The following is a 15,125-nucleotide window of genomic DNA, read 5'->3' as shown; positions in this document are numbered from 1 at the left end:
TGAAGATCTTGTTTATTGGGTGGTTCTTGGAGAAGCATTTGTCGACGATGGATAAAAATTTCTGTACAATTATTAGTATACACTGACATAAACACTCTAATATCAACTTATCGGCCATGTAAGCTCAAATTCATTTACTCAGATGTGTCAACGATATGAAACATGATTTAGCCAAACAAAGCTCTGTGAGCAGGCTAGGGCACAAATTAAAGAAGTTTGTTGACAAAACGGTTTCCTTCTTGAACAAATTAAAAAACTGATGACAAAACTGCAAGTACGTTCGCATGATTTGTCGTGCGTGATGTATTCCTTGGCCGGCCATTTTTTCTGCACGTGCCTTGTTTCGCGTTTCTTAATAAAAATGCTCCGCGCGATAACCCATGAAGGGTCTGGATTTTTCCGGCGGAGGAATCAAACACGAGAATTGTCATCGCAGGACTGAGTGTGACACGATAGCGATCGCGTCACCGATTACATCTCTATAAAGTCAAATTGGAAAATTAAGTCTTATTGTGGTCACCCAAATCAAAGCTACAGTCGGACCTCTATTAAGCGGCCACCTATTAAGCGGCCACCCTCCATTAAGCGGCCACTTTCCAAAGTCCCGAATTATTGTTTTGTCAGTAAAGTGCTGTATTCGATACCTCTATTCAACGGCCAACCTCTATTAAGCGGCCAGTTTTCAAAGTCCCCAGGGTGGCCGCTTAATAGAGGTCCGACTGTAGTCAAAAACTCTCTCTCTTTTCCCCTCTTCCTCAGCGTGCACTTGCGATCGATCGTTCGATTCGACATGACCATTCTTCTTCTGTAAAACATTCGCGTTGCTTGCGGTGAGGTCTGCATTCGAATCTTTGGAATTCTTTGAATTTTCTGAGCATTCTGCAGCGTCTTGTGAGGGTCCCGAAGAAAGCTGCAAAACGTCACTACACTTTTCTGTTTCGATTTCGCATTCGCGTTTTCGATACCCACCATCTACATCATGCAGAGTTAAATTCATGTGCGTGCTGCTCGTGCGACAAACCTTCCAAAGGTTCATGATTTCTTGCACAACTGTCACCCTCGCTAATCAGACTAACGGAATGCACCATGTTCAAGCTACCTCCTCTTCTCTTATGCTATATCCACGGGCTTTAATCCTTACGTTTTAGCTTTCTTCGACACTCGACATGCTATCATTGCCTTCACCTTTTTGTTCTAACGACTCCAGAACCAACCCTCTCTGCGCTAAGGGAAACGTTCACGAACGCTTCACAACCGACGCCAAATGTTTTGATTCGAAAGAATAGTGACCGCGCAGAATACATCGGGGAAAGGGAGGGGGAGCTTAGGAAGCGAAAAAAATGAGGGAGTTCGGGACCCTCCCCTCCCCTTCCCCGATTACTTAACTCGGCGCCTCAGGGCCCGAGTACAAAGAACGCGAAGAATTTGATAACGCCACCGAAAACTTTACTTGTGCCACTCGAGTACAAAAAATGAGACCGAGAACAATAACTCGTGGCCCGAAGTCTTATCTCTCGGCCCATCGCGACCCCAAAAAGAAAAAAGAATTTGATAATGCTACCGAAACCTTAACTCGGTCCGCCTTACGGCCCGAGTAAAGAGTCCTATATTATAGTTACGTAGACCGTGCCAGCTTAAATAAACTGTCCATTACTCCAAAATTTCTGACGTTAAAGGTTATGTGACAGACAGATAAACGGCTTTCTGAATTTACTACTACAAATTTCGTTCAGAACGAAAGACGTATCACATAAATTTGGACGTAAAATATATTCACAATTCGTAATATTAAACTGCAAACGAGAGACCGTCGCAGTTAGGTACACAAACTCAACATCGATTCAGTATCTTCAAAATCTGTTTTAAAATGTCCTTCGGTGAAAAAACTCCGTAAAGTAAAAAATTACTGACTCCAAGCAGGAAGTTAAGGAAGGTTAGAGCTAATCGCAGCAGCATAAACAGCGTCTAGAAATTGACGACCTTCTCTCTGTATTGTGTTCCCTATGAAGCGTAACCTTTCAAGATTGAATTGGAAACTGGGAGCTTCTGCAGCGGGGTTTACATGTGTAATATCCTCTCCATCCTGGTTTTCCACCGAATTTTCCGTGGGAACTATCATTGACTTGAGATACTCTTCGATTTCTATTTCTTCGTTCAAGTGAGCCATGTCCACTATGGCCCCAGCTTGGTTGACGTCAGCTTTGAGATCAACAAGCTTTTTGACAGCTTGCATGTTGCCATGGATCACCGCTTCATGAAGAGGAGTAAAACCTTCTGCATCACGGGCGTTAACATCCCAAGCACCGTGCTTTACCAGCAGATCGATAATGCTGACGCTGTTATTTCTGCTTGCGGCATGAAGGAGAGTCTCGCCGAGAATTTCTTTCAGAACGTCAACACGAGTTTTAAGGATGTTATCTATGGTGTCCTCTGGAGGATTCTTTCCCCACCCAGATTTAAGAACGTCTCCGAAGTCTGCTACGTCCAAAGAACCCCCATTGGAATGCTTCAGAAATAAACCCAATAAATGTCTCTCTACGAAGACATAGTGCCAGGCTGGTCTGCCTTTGTCTTTCCCACGAACAAGGTAAATTCTTTGGCTAGGGTCCTGCTTGTATGCCATACCAACATCCCCATTGTGTTTAAGTAAAAGTTTAAAAACATGTTTATCATTCTTCTCCACCGCGAGATAAAGAGGTGTTTTGCTGCTTTTGCTCCGCAGGTTGACGTTGCACCCTGCTTCAATCAGAAGCTGAGAAATGTTAAAGTTTCCCTGCGCGACAGAACCAAGCAATGGTGAATATCCATGGATAGTTTTAATATTAGCATCAGCTCCGTGATCTAAAAGCAGGTGGGTGGCCATGTAGTTGTTGAAACAAGCCGCCAACCTTAGAGATGCCGCCTTGTCATCTGTTTTTTGAGCATTAACGTCCGCGCCAAGATCAATAAGGGTCTTGATCATCGTACTTGATGATGATGGACTAGCCCACAAAAGAGGTGTGCGATTGCATAGAGCAGGAATATCAACATCTACGCCATCATTTAAAACAAGTTCCACCGCCATTTCCGCATCACCAGAGCGTGTGCAATTGTGTAGCTGTGTCAGTGTTGTGTATTTCTCGACTTCCTCTTGGTAATGTTTGTCGATTTCAGCATGGCCCGGCTTTTTCTTGTCCAGACTCGACAAAATATCAACTGCACTTTTTCCTGGGCACAGTTGAGTATCGTTTCCTATTTTGGAGTTCATCTCTTTTACAAAGTTGTCGAGAAGGGCATGCGCCTTGAAGACAATATCATAGTCACCTTGAAAGACGGCCGCCTGTAGCCGATTAAGTCCTGATCGTCTATCTTCTTGAAGGAAAGACTTTTGAGAAAGGCTCCTTAGACTAAGCTGCAATGAACAAGATAGGGCTAGTGACCAAAACGCAACAAACTTCAGGTCTACTGGCTGGTAATTGCAGGTTTATGGTAAAAAATTCATGGATTTGTAGAAAAAAAAAATGCCACTTTTCTAGCTAAAAGGTGAAACGTTTAAAAGTTTTACACAGGGTCTAGAGAAATTCGATTTGATCGTGGAGGATACATCTCAGTTTGTTAATTTTACTGAGTACAATAAAAAAGGTGCCAAAATGGATCGTTGTGAATTTTAACCAGCATCTGCTTAAATATGCTTCGACTCCGAACAAACGATACAAGATCCAGCTCCTTGAAGGACATCCACCATATTTAAAATACAGACAGCTAACGCTGGCGGCGGACACAATAATCGTTGCCCAAAGGTCAACGAATAAGGAAAGCAGTGACAAAGTGCCGAGAGAAATAAGACGATTCATCACGTAGCCGTTACTGTAAGACAACCCTCGCAAATTTCTGAGCCCTCTGTCATTGAGTACGGTGCGAGTTATTCAAACCTCCATGAAGGCGGCGTTCGAAGGGCGTCATGGTTAACAAGACAGGGCATTCAAAGAGACCACTTTCTTATACGATGAAATAAAACTCCTTCGAACCCGTTGGTTTGTACGATACAAAAAATCATTTTAAGCAAAGAATGCGACAATCTGCAAGGGGATATTAAAAATCGGAAGAAAAAATATATCTTTGTGACTATATTTTTCGGTTAACTGGAGCCCTTCAGGTGACATTTCATTTACCAAAGATACAGAGTGAAACAACTCAATATCTCACCGGCTGTTTATAACTCTGTCTTGCATTATTCTTCCGAAGCAACTGCACTATGGATTGTTGATTGTGACGTTCAGCTTTCTGAAGAGTTGTACGTTGAAACTAAACATAAAGCAACGCAAATGAAAGCCAATAAACATACTTCTAAGCTTCCAATACAAACAGCACATTGTGGGAGACAAAGGTAAAATACTCTTACAAAGAGAGGCAGCTACAAAATATTAGGTAACTTAAGCACAGACATTTTTGAGCCACGGGCGGCAACCGGATATTGGATTTTTCCTTTTTTGGAACGTTTTCACGCCATCGCGTTTGTAACGTCAAGCCACAGTCATCAACAAGCACTATTCCTGTCCATGGTAAGGAGCAAAACAACGTCAAAAAAGGAACATTCGACTTCCGGTTGCCTTCCGTGGCTCACGAACGTCTGTGCTTATGAAACGTAATTGCATTAAAGGGGGGGGGGGGGGGGGGGGAATAGGGCTGAGAAGGGATTTATTGTGGCTTAAACTAAAAATTTGTCGACTCTACAAGGATTTTATACCCTCCAAAGAGACCAAACTGTTGTCTCTTGATATAAACACTCTGATGGCAAAGGAAGGAAGGACGCTTTTAACAAGGAATCTCGACTATAAACCTAGTCGGAACCGCCCTAACATCTCACTGGTTAGACTTTACGCAATATTTGTAACTAGCATCGATGACCTCAACGGGTTATCACGTGGGCATCATGTCGCGACATAAATAACATTATGGGTTTCATAATGTTTGCTTTTTTGACAAATATGTAATTATGATTCTGAATCCTTTGGCGGGGGGGGGGGGGGGTGAATCCCTCTAAGGAACTATACGGGAAGGCTCCACCCAAAAGGGGCCTTTTTTCAGGATGGAGGTAGGGATTTTATGAGCTAAATTGGAAAGTATAGAAAAGGGCAGGGATCTCTGTCATTTAGGTATTGAAAATCCGGGCCTTTCAAAGTTTCTTGAACAGACAAAGCGAAAGAAGACGCATTTTTCTATTAAAGGTATGTGAAAAGGATACTATTTTCGTTGGAAGGTACATGAAAAAGTTACCTTTTCAGTAAAAAAGTGGTACATATACATCTTATTCTTATAATACAATACGCGCGGATATTTTGCGAGTTGCGGAGTATTTCGGGACTCGGATATTACGAGCAATGAGGAAAATGTCCGCGCGTATTAAATCTAAAACCATCGAATAAGAGATGTACTATTCCACAACGAAAAGATTTTGTTATTTTGGTTTCTCTCTCTGATAAGAGTTTTGAAATACAGCCGGCATTATCTGTCCATCCAGCTCTGATCTATCAGTATATGACGCGTGCGAATGACGTAAACAACACAGAAAGCCAGTGAAATGTCTTTGTCCGTATTCGCTCTGTTGTAAACCAATCAAACCGGGGCACTACAGTGTATTACGGTCTTGTATTTTGCACATTCTCTTAACTTTCTTTGGTGAAATGACACAATAGTGGAATAATAAAAAAGGATAATGGTTTGCATCCGGGGGCAAAGCTTCCCCATATAAAACGTTCTTCAGTCCCCCCCCCCCCCCCCCCAATTCCTCCAACTGTTAAAAAGTAAGTTCCCTTTCTCTCTGACAACTAAACGTAGAAAAATTCTGTCTTGGCTAAATAGGTAACAAGTGGAACACGTCTGTTTACTTAACTCACCAACTCACCCTGTCTACAGCGTTGACGTTTGCACCATGTTCTAATAGTAGTCTGACAACAGATTCCTGTCCATACCAACAGGCAAGGTGAAGAGGCGTCAGAGAAAACTGGGGGAAAAATGAACACAGAAAACGTTGGCTTGTCGTGGTCGTATAATTCTAAGAATCTTTATCAGTCAAACAGCCTTGCACCATATCCGCTCTAAAACTTGGTGCAAAGAAAACGATCTATGGCTACAATTATTTCTTCTTTATTGCGGCATAATTGTTTTTGCTGGTCAGATAACTAATCCAATATGGGAGCGGTCCACTGCTTCTTGTGCCATAGTGTAAGTTATCCTCCAATTCAGTTATAGCTACGACGGGTCATCTGTGATATTTCCAGTACAGGCTTCTCAGTACCTTTTTTCCAAGTAAGTTCCCTGCTTCATTTTTTTAAAGGCTTAACCCAGATGTACGCGGATTTTAGTGTGCTATCTCCGTATCAATAAACAAGCTTCAAATAAGAAAAAAAAAACTAAACTAATCATACAACCACGTTTCATAAAGTTTTTAACCAGTGACAACACGTCAGAACGACGAAGTAACCACCTTATCTTTGATCTACATTAATGAAAGGGGTATAACACCTGATCTCTTTGGTCCACATCTTCACCACTATCAAGAAGCATTTTAACAGTCCTGTACTGTCCACTGATCGAAGCTTTGTGTAATGCAGTTCTTGATGCCTGTTGAAAAATGTATGTATCGAGGTAAAGGCAAACAGCAGGATAGTAAGCCCTTGATGATATTTGTCCCTACCCAAGCCGGCAATGCTTGTTAGCCTTCTAGTCATGACTAGACTGCAAGCAGTCCCTTTCTGGTCAGTCGAGATGGTGTGCTCATAGCGCAGCGAGACTGGAGCGAGGAGAAATAAACGAGAAGTTTTTTCGCGCTCGGCTATTTCGCGCGACCTCGACTATTCAGAAAGGGACTGCTTGCAGTCTAAGTCATGACCCACTAACCTGAGGGAAAACCAAAGCATCATATCGTGTGGTACGAACAACCCCCCCCCCCCCCCCCAGGCTAAACCTCTAGGCATTTCCTTATATATAACATATATTCATTGTAAAATGTAATTATATATTCTATATGTAAAGTCTGTAATATATAACAATTTGAAAATTTTGAAAATGCAAGGAAATGTGAAATAAAGTTGCTGTTGTTGTAGTTGTAAACAAAGCCACCCGGTGGCCTTGACAAGGCCTATGGTCAGGTTTTTACCGTTATACCATTTAAGTTCTTCCTCCCCGTCTAGGCGATGATTTAACTATTTAAAGGGAACTTCCTCTCCTGTAAAAATTGGCGTTGAATTGCTTGAGATAACCTAATTTGAAATTTCTTTTTGACAACGTAGAAGTAACACGACAGTGACAGACGAAACAGAAGACAATTTTCATCGTGCCGCCACTTTATCTAGCCTTTTAGACGCCATATTGTTGTTGCTATCACAAGGAAGCAAGAGTTCTTTTGTATGCAACACATAGGCTGTCACATAACATCATTCATTGGAAAATGGCGGCGCACGCTTTGTACATCAAAAGATTTCTTCCACTCGTTAAAACGTATTGGAATTTAGCCTTTATTCACAACAATTCCACGCCAGCGTTAAAACAGCAAAACCCCCCAATGCCAGCAATACTCCGTGGAGGACTTCAAATATCTTATTGGACTAAATGGGAGAAGTTGTCTTTAAACACAGAAAACTTAAGTTTGGTGATCATATCTTTCATTACTTTGATCAGTGTACATGGTGGATTAACCATTTATATAACTGGGAAAAATATATTAGAATGTCTGGCACGCTGATTCTATCCGAGGTAGCTACCTCGTCAGCGCGAAAAAGAGAAGAGATAATATGTGTGAAAAATTGCACCAAAGTTAAAAAAATATTCGTTTTCTGACGTACGTTCGTCGTTGTATAGAGGCAGAAACCCATAAGGGATTTACAAAATGAATATAACCAATCAAATCGCTCTATTACCGTGACGCAATTTTAGCGCATTGCTCGTTCCTTTTTTTAAATAGCGTGTTTTCCAAACGTGGTACTTAGCAAAAATGAATATTCGACGCTGTGAGCTGTGAGTCCTTTTGCCTTTCTGATAGGAGATGAACAAATGGAATTAAAATAAATGAAACATTATGTCTGTGAGCTGTGTAAAAAAGATTAATAAGTGAAAGACCATCGCAGTTACGAACTCAAATTAAGAAGGAATTGTACTGCACCGGTATCGCAAAGAGATCATGAGTACATAACACCGTCCTTAATTTCAAGTTGCTTTCATAACTGTGACGACCTTTCATCTATTAATTTTTCATATTTGATTTCTATCTGAACTTACTTTGGCCCTTTCAGCTCTCATTGTGCAGCTCGTTTCCTGCATCTTACCCTGAGTTATTAACAAGAAAACATTGACGAGCTTAGTCTGATTTTTTTTTTAGATTATTTTGTAGTAAAACGTACGTTCACATATCGTTCGAAAGCAATATTACGATATTCCAATCAATTTCTGATAATGTTGTAAACATTGCCGTACAAATCTATTCTTCTCAGTTTCATTTTATCTCGTAGCTCCCTCCGTTGGTTTAAAGGGGGAAGTGTCACGGAGATCTTGTATCATTTAAAAAACTGCAGAACGTTTTTGTGTTAACAGAAACCTAAAATTAATGGTCAGATTTGCTATAAATTACCACTTCAGTATTCTAAAACTGTCCTCATGGTTTCTTTCTTTAGATGGACTGGTCGAAATGAATTGCAACTTGAAACAGGTTTGACTAACTTTTTTCAAGTTCTCGCATTTTCGTCTCCAACAGATCACGAGCTGTTCCTTTCAAGATTTTAGTTGATTATTTTGCAACTAAGCCAAGGTACTTTTGCACTATTTTAACCAAAACAGGTCAAAATCCTCTCAGCACTTTCCTTTTAATTAATATAGTAACACACTGAGTTAACTTTTCTTTAAACGCCGAGCTGACGTAAAAAACGCGTAAAACAAACTAACTGGAACATCCCCTGAGGAGGCAAAAGGAAAATAAAAGCAAAAAGCATTCGTACCATCTGAATTTGAGAGCTTGTGTTAGTCCAGCTTGTTTTTGTTCTATGTTCTGAATCACAGTTTGGAATCTGAGAGGCTGTACGGCTGACATGGGCGCCCTGGCCTGGTTCCGCCCACCTTGCACCTGCTCCTTGATCTTGCTCAGACTTTTGAGAGGGCAAGCCAGCGTTACTTTCTACTCGGCCTGTCTCAGCCCACCTTGTACTCGTATCTTGATCTGGCTCCGTTTGTAGAGGAACGCCTTCTGGTTAGATAATAATCCAAAAATACAGAATAAATACACAAACAGAACTCATTAGGTGGTTAGCTGGTGTCTGTCCTCTAATAATTCACAGATAATGCCTAAACGTGCTAAGAACAAATCCTTTGAAGAATGATGTATTATTTAGTCAGTAACACAGGCATAACTCGGAAAACAAAAATCCAAGTTCTCCCAACAGGACTCTAACCTATGAACTTCCGATTACTAGAATGAATAAGAACGTTGAACGTAATATACTTAAGTTAACTCATAAGTCGCTATATGATGATACGTTTCCTGAATATCTAAGACTAAATGTACACAAGGTCAGTGATTACAGCTTAAGATCTTCGACTGCGCCTGTCCTTTCTATTCCGAGAGTATCGGGAACTTTCCAGCACTCGGCAGCAAATATTTTTAATAAGCTCCCTGTAGCTATTAGAAACATAACTGAGTATAATTCCTTTTGTCGTAGTGTGAAGAGACATCTGTCATGTAAGGAACTTACTTTGAGCAGTAAATGCAATTGTACATATGTATATATTCTTTATTTTTATTTTATTTTGTTTGGAGTTGATTTATAGTGTAGATATTGTAGGAGGAAAATTAAACAACGACAGTAAGTGAAAGTTGCATTCTGTTTCGTCTGTCACTGTTGTGTTATTTCTACGTTGTCAAAAAGAAATTTCAAATTAAGTGATCTCTCAAGTATTTAAACGCCACTTTTTACAGGAGAGAAAGTTCCCTTTAAATGGTTCAATCATCGCCTAGACGGGGAGGAAAAACTTAAATGGTATTACGGTAAAAACCTGACCATAGGCCTTGTCTGCAATATTATTATTATTATTATTATTATTATTATTATTATTATTATTATTATTATTATTATTATTATTATTATTATTATTATTATTTCAGACGAACTACCAATAAACTATAGGAGACTCGTGGGACTAGGATTACATGAGAAACATCCAGCATACAACTAGGATTCTTGAAAATCCTAGCAGTATGCAGGATGTTTGTCACATAAGCCTAGATTAATGGCCTTAGCTCCTACAAGTCTCCTGTAGCTCAGTGGTAGAGCATCCAAACTAGTTATGGGAAGGCCAAAGGTTCCATTCCCGTCGGGAGGTCTCGGATTTTTTTCCAAGTTTGCCTGTGTCACTTGCTGAATAACACATCTTTCTCATGTAGCCACGCTTTAAAAAATTTACCATTACATTTATTCCATGACAACAAATCATTTGTTTTATGTTTTGTTTTACTGTCTGCTAAATGACAGCATTTAGCCGAGGAATGTTAGCCTTATGAAGCAAAAAGATCAGTTTAAAGAATCAGAGTTGTTCTCAAGCTCATCTACAAAACTGCTGTGTTCATTTGCTGTACATCTGGAAGATGTTTGATTCATTTTGGATACTCCTTGTATCCAACTTACCTATTACCTGCAAACTCACAGGGAGGAACCCGAAAATCAACAAAAAACATTTAAAACGTCTTTATCCATTGTCTGCAACAAACACTGACAGCCACATAAGTCCCAATAATGTTGCTTTTCAACTTGTAAAAGCTTAAAGGTCACTGAAGCAACCAGTTGTAAGTCTCTGATTCACTCACTTAACATTTCCACGTTGCTCTGCTCTTCTTCAATGGCTGTCTTTAATCTCACAGTGTCCACGTCAAGTATTGTCCTTATTTCATCTATCAGGGGACATCTCTCAGCAACTTCGTTGAGGTGACCAGAATGACAGTCAACCAAAAGACTTTCAAGGCTTTCTACAGGGCACTGAACTTTTATTGTCAAACCGTCAGACGTGAATGTCTTCAGGGTTAAGTTGTGGGACTCTTTCAAATACTTAGTAAGAGAACCGACTCCTCTGTCTGTAGAAAGGTCATCAGGCTTCATGGGGAGAACCGTCTGCTGTATCACAGAATCAAATATTTCCTGTTGTTCATCATTCAGGTCTTCGGGGGTGATTTTGAGTTGCAACGTAATAGTCTCAGTGCCTATAAACCGCGAAAAAAAGTTCAGCTCCTTTTCCATTGGACAACTCTTTTGCAAGGTTAAATTGCTATAAACGGAAGACAAAATCTGCCAATATATGTAGACCAACAAATGGGTTTGGGTGATGTGTTTCAACACCCACCAATTCGATCAGTTACAGAACGAAAATTATCTGTATACAGTGGTGCTATAATGCCGATTTTGAACTGTTCCACTGAATTACAACCAACTTTGGTCATTTCTGAAGATGACAATTCAAATTGACATAAAGCGTATTTCAACAACCAGATTTGAAGAAGAGACGGCTAACATTCATTCAATAAGATGGCAAAAGATAGTTAAAAGAACTCTCAAACGAAACTGAAATTTAAAAGACCTTATAGAATGAAGATCGTCTAGGAATGTCCTGTAGATAAAGTGGCCGATGTGTAGACAGATTTATTTATTCACCACGACATACAAACATAGAAAGTCAGATCAATGCCATAAGTCAGGTAAATGCGAGTCGTTGTAGGACCTTGTAACTTTTCTTTTCAGTCTGCATATTACATCCTAACGTGTGACCATTCAAATGAAAGCTGCTGAGCAGCACTATCGCGTGATCTTTCTTTATTATGCTGTACAATGTGGTTCTAACTTTTGAGTTAGCTGTGGATGAGCTCGTAATGTATGCCAATCAAATAAAAGCAACTCTACAGCACTTTTCTGTGAGTAGTATGGGACATGAGGGGATCAGCGCCTTTTTCCAAAATTTGGTTCATTTTTTTGCGCTAAGATTTTTCATTTAAAAATTCGTTGTTCTTTAAAAACATCCGTTTTAAAAAAAATCTTTAAAAAAAATAGCATCAATTACTTTTCCAAGTCGAATCAATTCAAGGCAATTCAAGTTGTCAAATAAATTCAAGTCAATTTTTGGATTTCTATATTAAGATATCCACAAAAGTGCGTTTAAAAATTGCGCTGTATTTCAGAGCCATTTCCAAACCAAAAAATGACCAAGACAAGCTCATAAAATAGCAAAAGTATTTCATAAAGTAAAAACTGGATCAGCGCCTTTTCCATTTTTTTTGCGCTAATAATTTTGCCATAATTTTGCGCTTATTATTTTCCGCGTAATTAACCATCAAATCATCATCATATGGTTCAGGTGAAGCCGTTACATTAATATCAACTGTGGATGGTTCGTTACGTGACTTGATTACTTTTTTCTTTAAAAAATTTTTTAGAAAGGGCTTAAAGAGATATTATTATATATACAATATAATATGGAAAATTTATCTAAATCTGAATTATTACAAATCATTTCTAAGCAAAGTGAGAATGTTGCTGCATTAACAAAACAAGTGAAGCAATTAATAGATGTGAATAAGCAATTAATCGAACGAAACAAACCAGTTCCAGCCCCGAGAACGAAAAAAGTATGAAGCAGCCTATTCCAGCACCGCGTAAAAATGTCAAGCAAATGATTAAAGAATATGAGGAAAATATTATTACACCAATTCCACCTCCCCGCACTAAAATAAAGCAAGTGAATAAAGCTTTAAAAGGTTTTACTGAATCATATGAGGTGACAGTAATCGATGAAAAAGATCCATTAGTTCAATTACCAAAAACAAGACAAAAACAAGGATTTTATATCAAAAACATATTAGAATCCATGAAAGGTCTGAAGTTTATTGAAACTCTGAAAGTGACGTTTGAGAAAACAACAGGCGATGTAGTTATATCCAGGACAGCCTATTTCAATAGTACGGCTAAAACAATTATTAACCAAACAGAAATTGCTGAAGCACTGCAATTGACTGCAGAACAAATCTTGAATAGGATAGCTCAATGGATATCAGAGGGTTCCGGATGGATCATAAAATCAATCGACAATCATTATCTGAATATTGTACGATATAAACCAATGAAGGGTTCATCGTATCTTAAACTGCCAATTGAATTACAAAATAAGAAAGGATTAATCAATCTGCAGAATAAATACAATGAATGTTCTAGATGGTGCCATGTGAGACATCTTTGTCCAATGGATAAAGACCCGCAGCGCATTAAAAAATCTGACTGAAAATATGTTAGTGAATTGAATTATGATGGAGTTGTATTTCCTGTTTCCATCAAACAGATAAATAAAATTTAATTACAAAATAAAATCAATATCAATGTTTTCGGTTTTGAGAATAAGCAACCATATCCATTATTTGTCTCAAAAGAAAAGTTTGAAGATCATATGGAGTTATTGCTTATATCTGAAAATGAGAATAAACATTTTGTGTACATCAAAGATTTTAATAGATTTATGTTTAACCAAACCAAGCATAAAAATAAGAAACATTTTTGCATGCATTGTTTGCAATGTTTTAGCACAAAAGATGTGTTTGATGTCCACAAAAAAACTGTATTGTAATAAATGGTACACAAGCTATTAAAATGCCAAGTAAAATTAACAACATTTTACAATATAACCATTACCACAAGCAATTACCTGCTCCATTTGTAATATATGCTGACTTTGAAGCTTTAACAGAGAAGATACATGGTTGCCAACAGAATAATGATAAATCTTTTACAGATGCTTATCAAAAGCATACAGATCGTGGATATGGGTATAAAGTTGTTTGTTGCTATGATGATAAGTATACCAAGGATATTCAATATTATAGAGGTGAAAATGCTGTTTATAAATTTTTGGAACAAATGTTAAAAGAAGAACGTTACTGCAAAAACATTGTCAAATGCAAACTCAACAAGCCATTGAAAATGACTAATGTTGATGAAGAAGAATTTCAAAAAGTTGATAAGTGTCATATTTGTGGTATATCGTATAATGTTAAAGATATAAGAGTCAGAGACCATTGTCATATTACAGGATTGTTCAGAGGTTCAGCGCATCAAGATTGCAATTTATCGTTTAAACTCACTGACAAGATACCTGTAGTTTTTCATAATCTGAGAGGATACGATAGTCATTTTATAATGCAGCAGATTGGTGAAATTGTCAAAAAACGTACATATGTTAATGGAAAAGGTGAGGAGTGTTTAATTAATGTCGATGCCATTCCAAATAACATGGAAAAATATATGGCTGTTATGTTGGGAAATAGTTTGGTATTTATTGACAGTTTTCAGTTTATGAGTCAATCACTTGCTAATCTTGTTGATAATCTTCCGAAAGATGCTTTGAAATTTACAAGAGAGTTTTTCAAAAAGGATAAATATTTTAATCTGATGACAAAGAAAGGTGTATACCCATATGATTACATGGATAGTTTTAATAAGTTTGAAATGACTGAATTACCATCAAAAGAAGAGTTTTATAGTCAATTAAATGATGAGCATATATCTGATGAGCAATATGACCATGCAAAAAAAGTTTGGAAAACCTTCAAAATAGAAAATATGGGAGTATATCATGATCTTTATTTAAACAGCGACATACTTTTATTAGCAGATGTTTTTGAAAATTTCAGGAAAACGTGTTTGGAATATTATAAGGTAGATCCATGTCATTATTTCACAAGTCCGGGTTTGAGTTGGGATGCTATGTTAAAAATGACTGGTATCAAATTAGAACTTATGACTGATATTGATATGTTCCAATTTATTGAAAAAGGTCTAAGAGGTGGTACCAGTTACATTGCTAATCGATATGGAAAAGCAAATAATCTCTACATGAAAGAGTATGATGAAAAAGAACCATCTTCTTATATCATGTATCTTGATGCAAATAATTTATATGGTTGGGCTATGTCACAATATCTTCCAACAGGTGGTTTTAAATGGATGTCTCAAAATAAAATTGATGAACTTGACTTAGCTAAGTATGATTCCTCGTCAAAAAAGGGATTTATATTGGAAGTTGATTTGGATTATCCCAAAAAATTACATGATCTTCATAATGATTTTCCA

General features: G+C 38.2%; 1 protein-coding gene across 2 annotated transcripts in view; it reads right to left on the bottom strand.

Moving 5' to 3' along the window:
- Nucleotides 1-1,790: 1,790 nt before the first annotated feature.
- The window catches only part of LOC146460074 (uncharacterized), a 44,177-nt gene continuing 30,842 nt past the window's right edge, over nucleotides 1,791-15,125 (bottom strand). For both annotated transcript variants that reach the window (XM_085088367.1, XM_085088368.1), the window contains exons 5-11: nucleotides 10,829-11,218; nucleotides 8,970-9,214; nucleotides 8,257-8,304; nucleotides 6,505-6,603; nucleotides 5,885-5,983; nucleotides 4,186-4,284; nucleotides 1,791-3,391 (exon numbers count right to left, since the gene is read on the bottom strand). In XM_085088367.1, the coding sequence (XP_084944493.1) occupies nucleotides 1,925-3,391; nucleotides 4,186-4,284; nucleotides 5,885-5,983; nucleotides 6,505-6,603; nucleotides 8,257-8,304; nucleotides 8,970-9,214; nucleotides 10,829-11,218 (2,447 nt within the window). In that variant the 3' untranslated portion in view covers nucleotides 1,791-1,924. The remainder of the gene's footprint in view (nucleotides 3,392-4,185; nucleotides 4,285-5,884; nucleotides 5,984-6,504; nucleotides 6,604-8,256; nucleotides 8,305-8,969; nucleotides 9,215-10,828; nucleotides 11,219-15,125) is intronic.

Source organism: Pavona decussata, unplaced genomic scaffold, assembly GCF_977016875.1.
Source record: "Pavona decussata unplaced genomic scaffold, jaPavDecu1.1 SCAFFOLD_214, whole genome shotgun sequence".
NCBI classification, from domain to species: domain Eukaryota; kingdom Metazoa; phylum Cnidaria; class Anthozoa; order Scleractinia; family Agariciidae; genus Pavona; species Pavona decussata.
The sequence above is the reverse complement of the archived record's forward strand: the minus strand, read 5'-3'. Positions and strand labels throughout refer to the sequence as shown.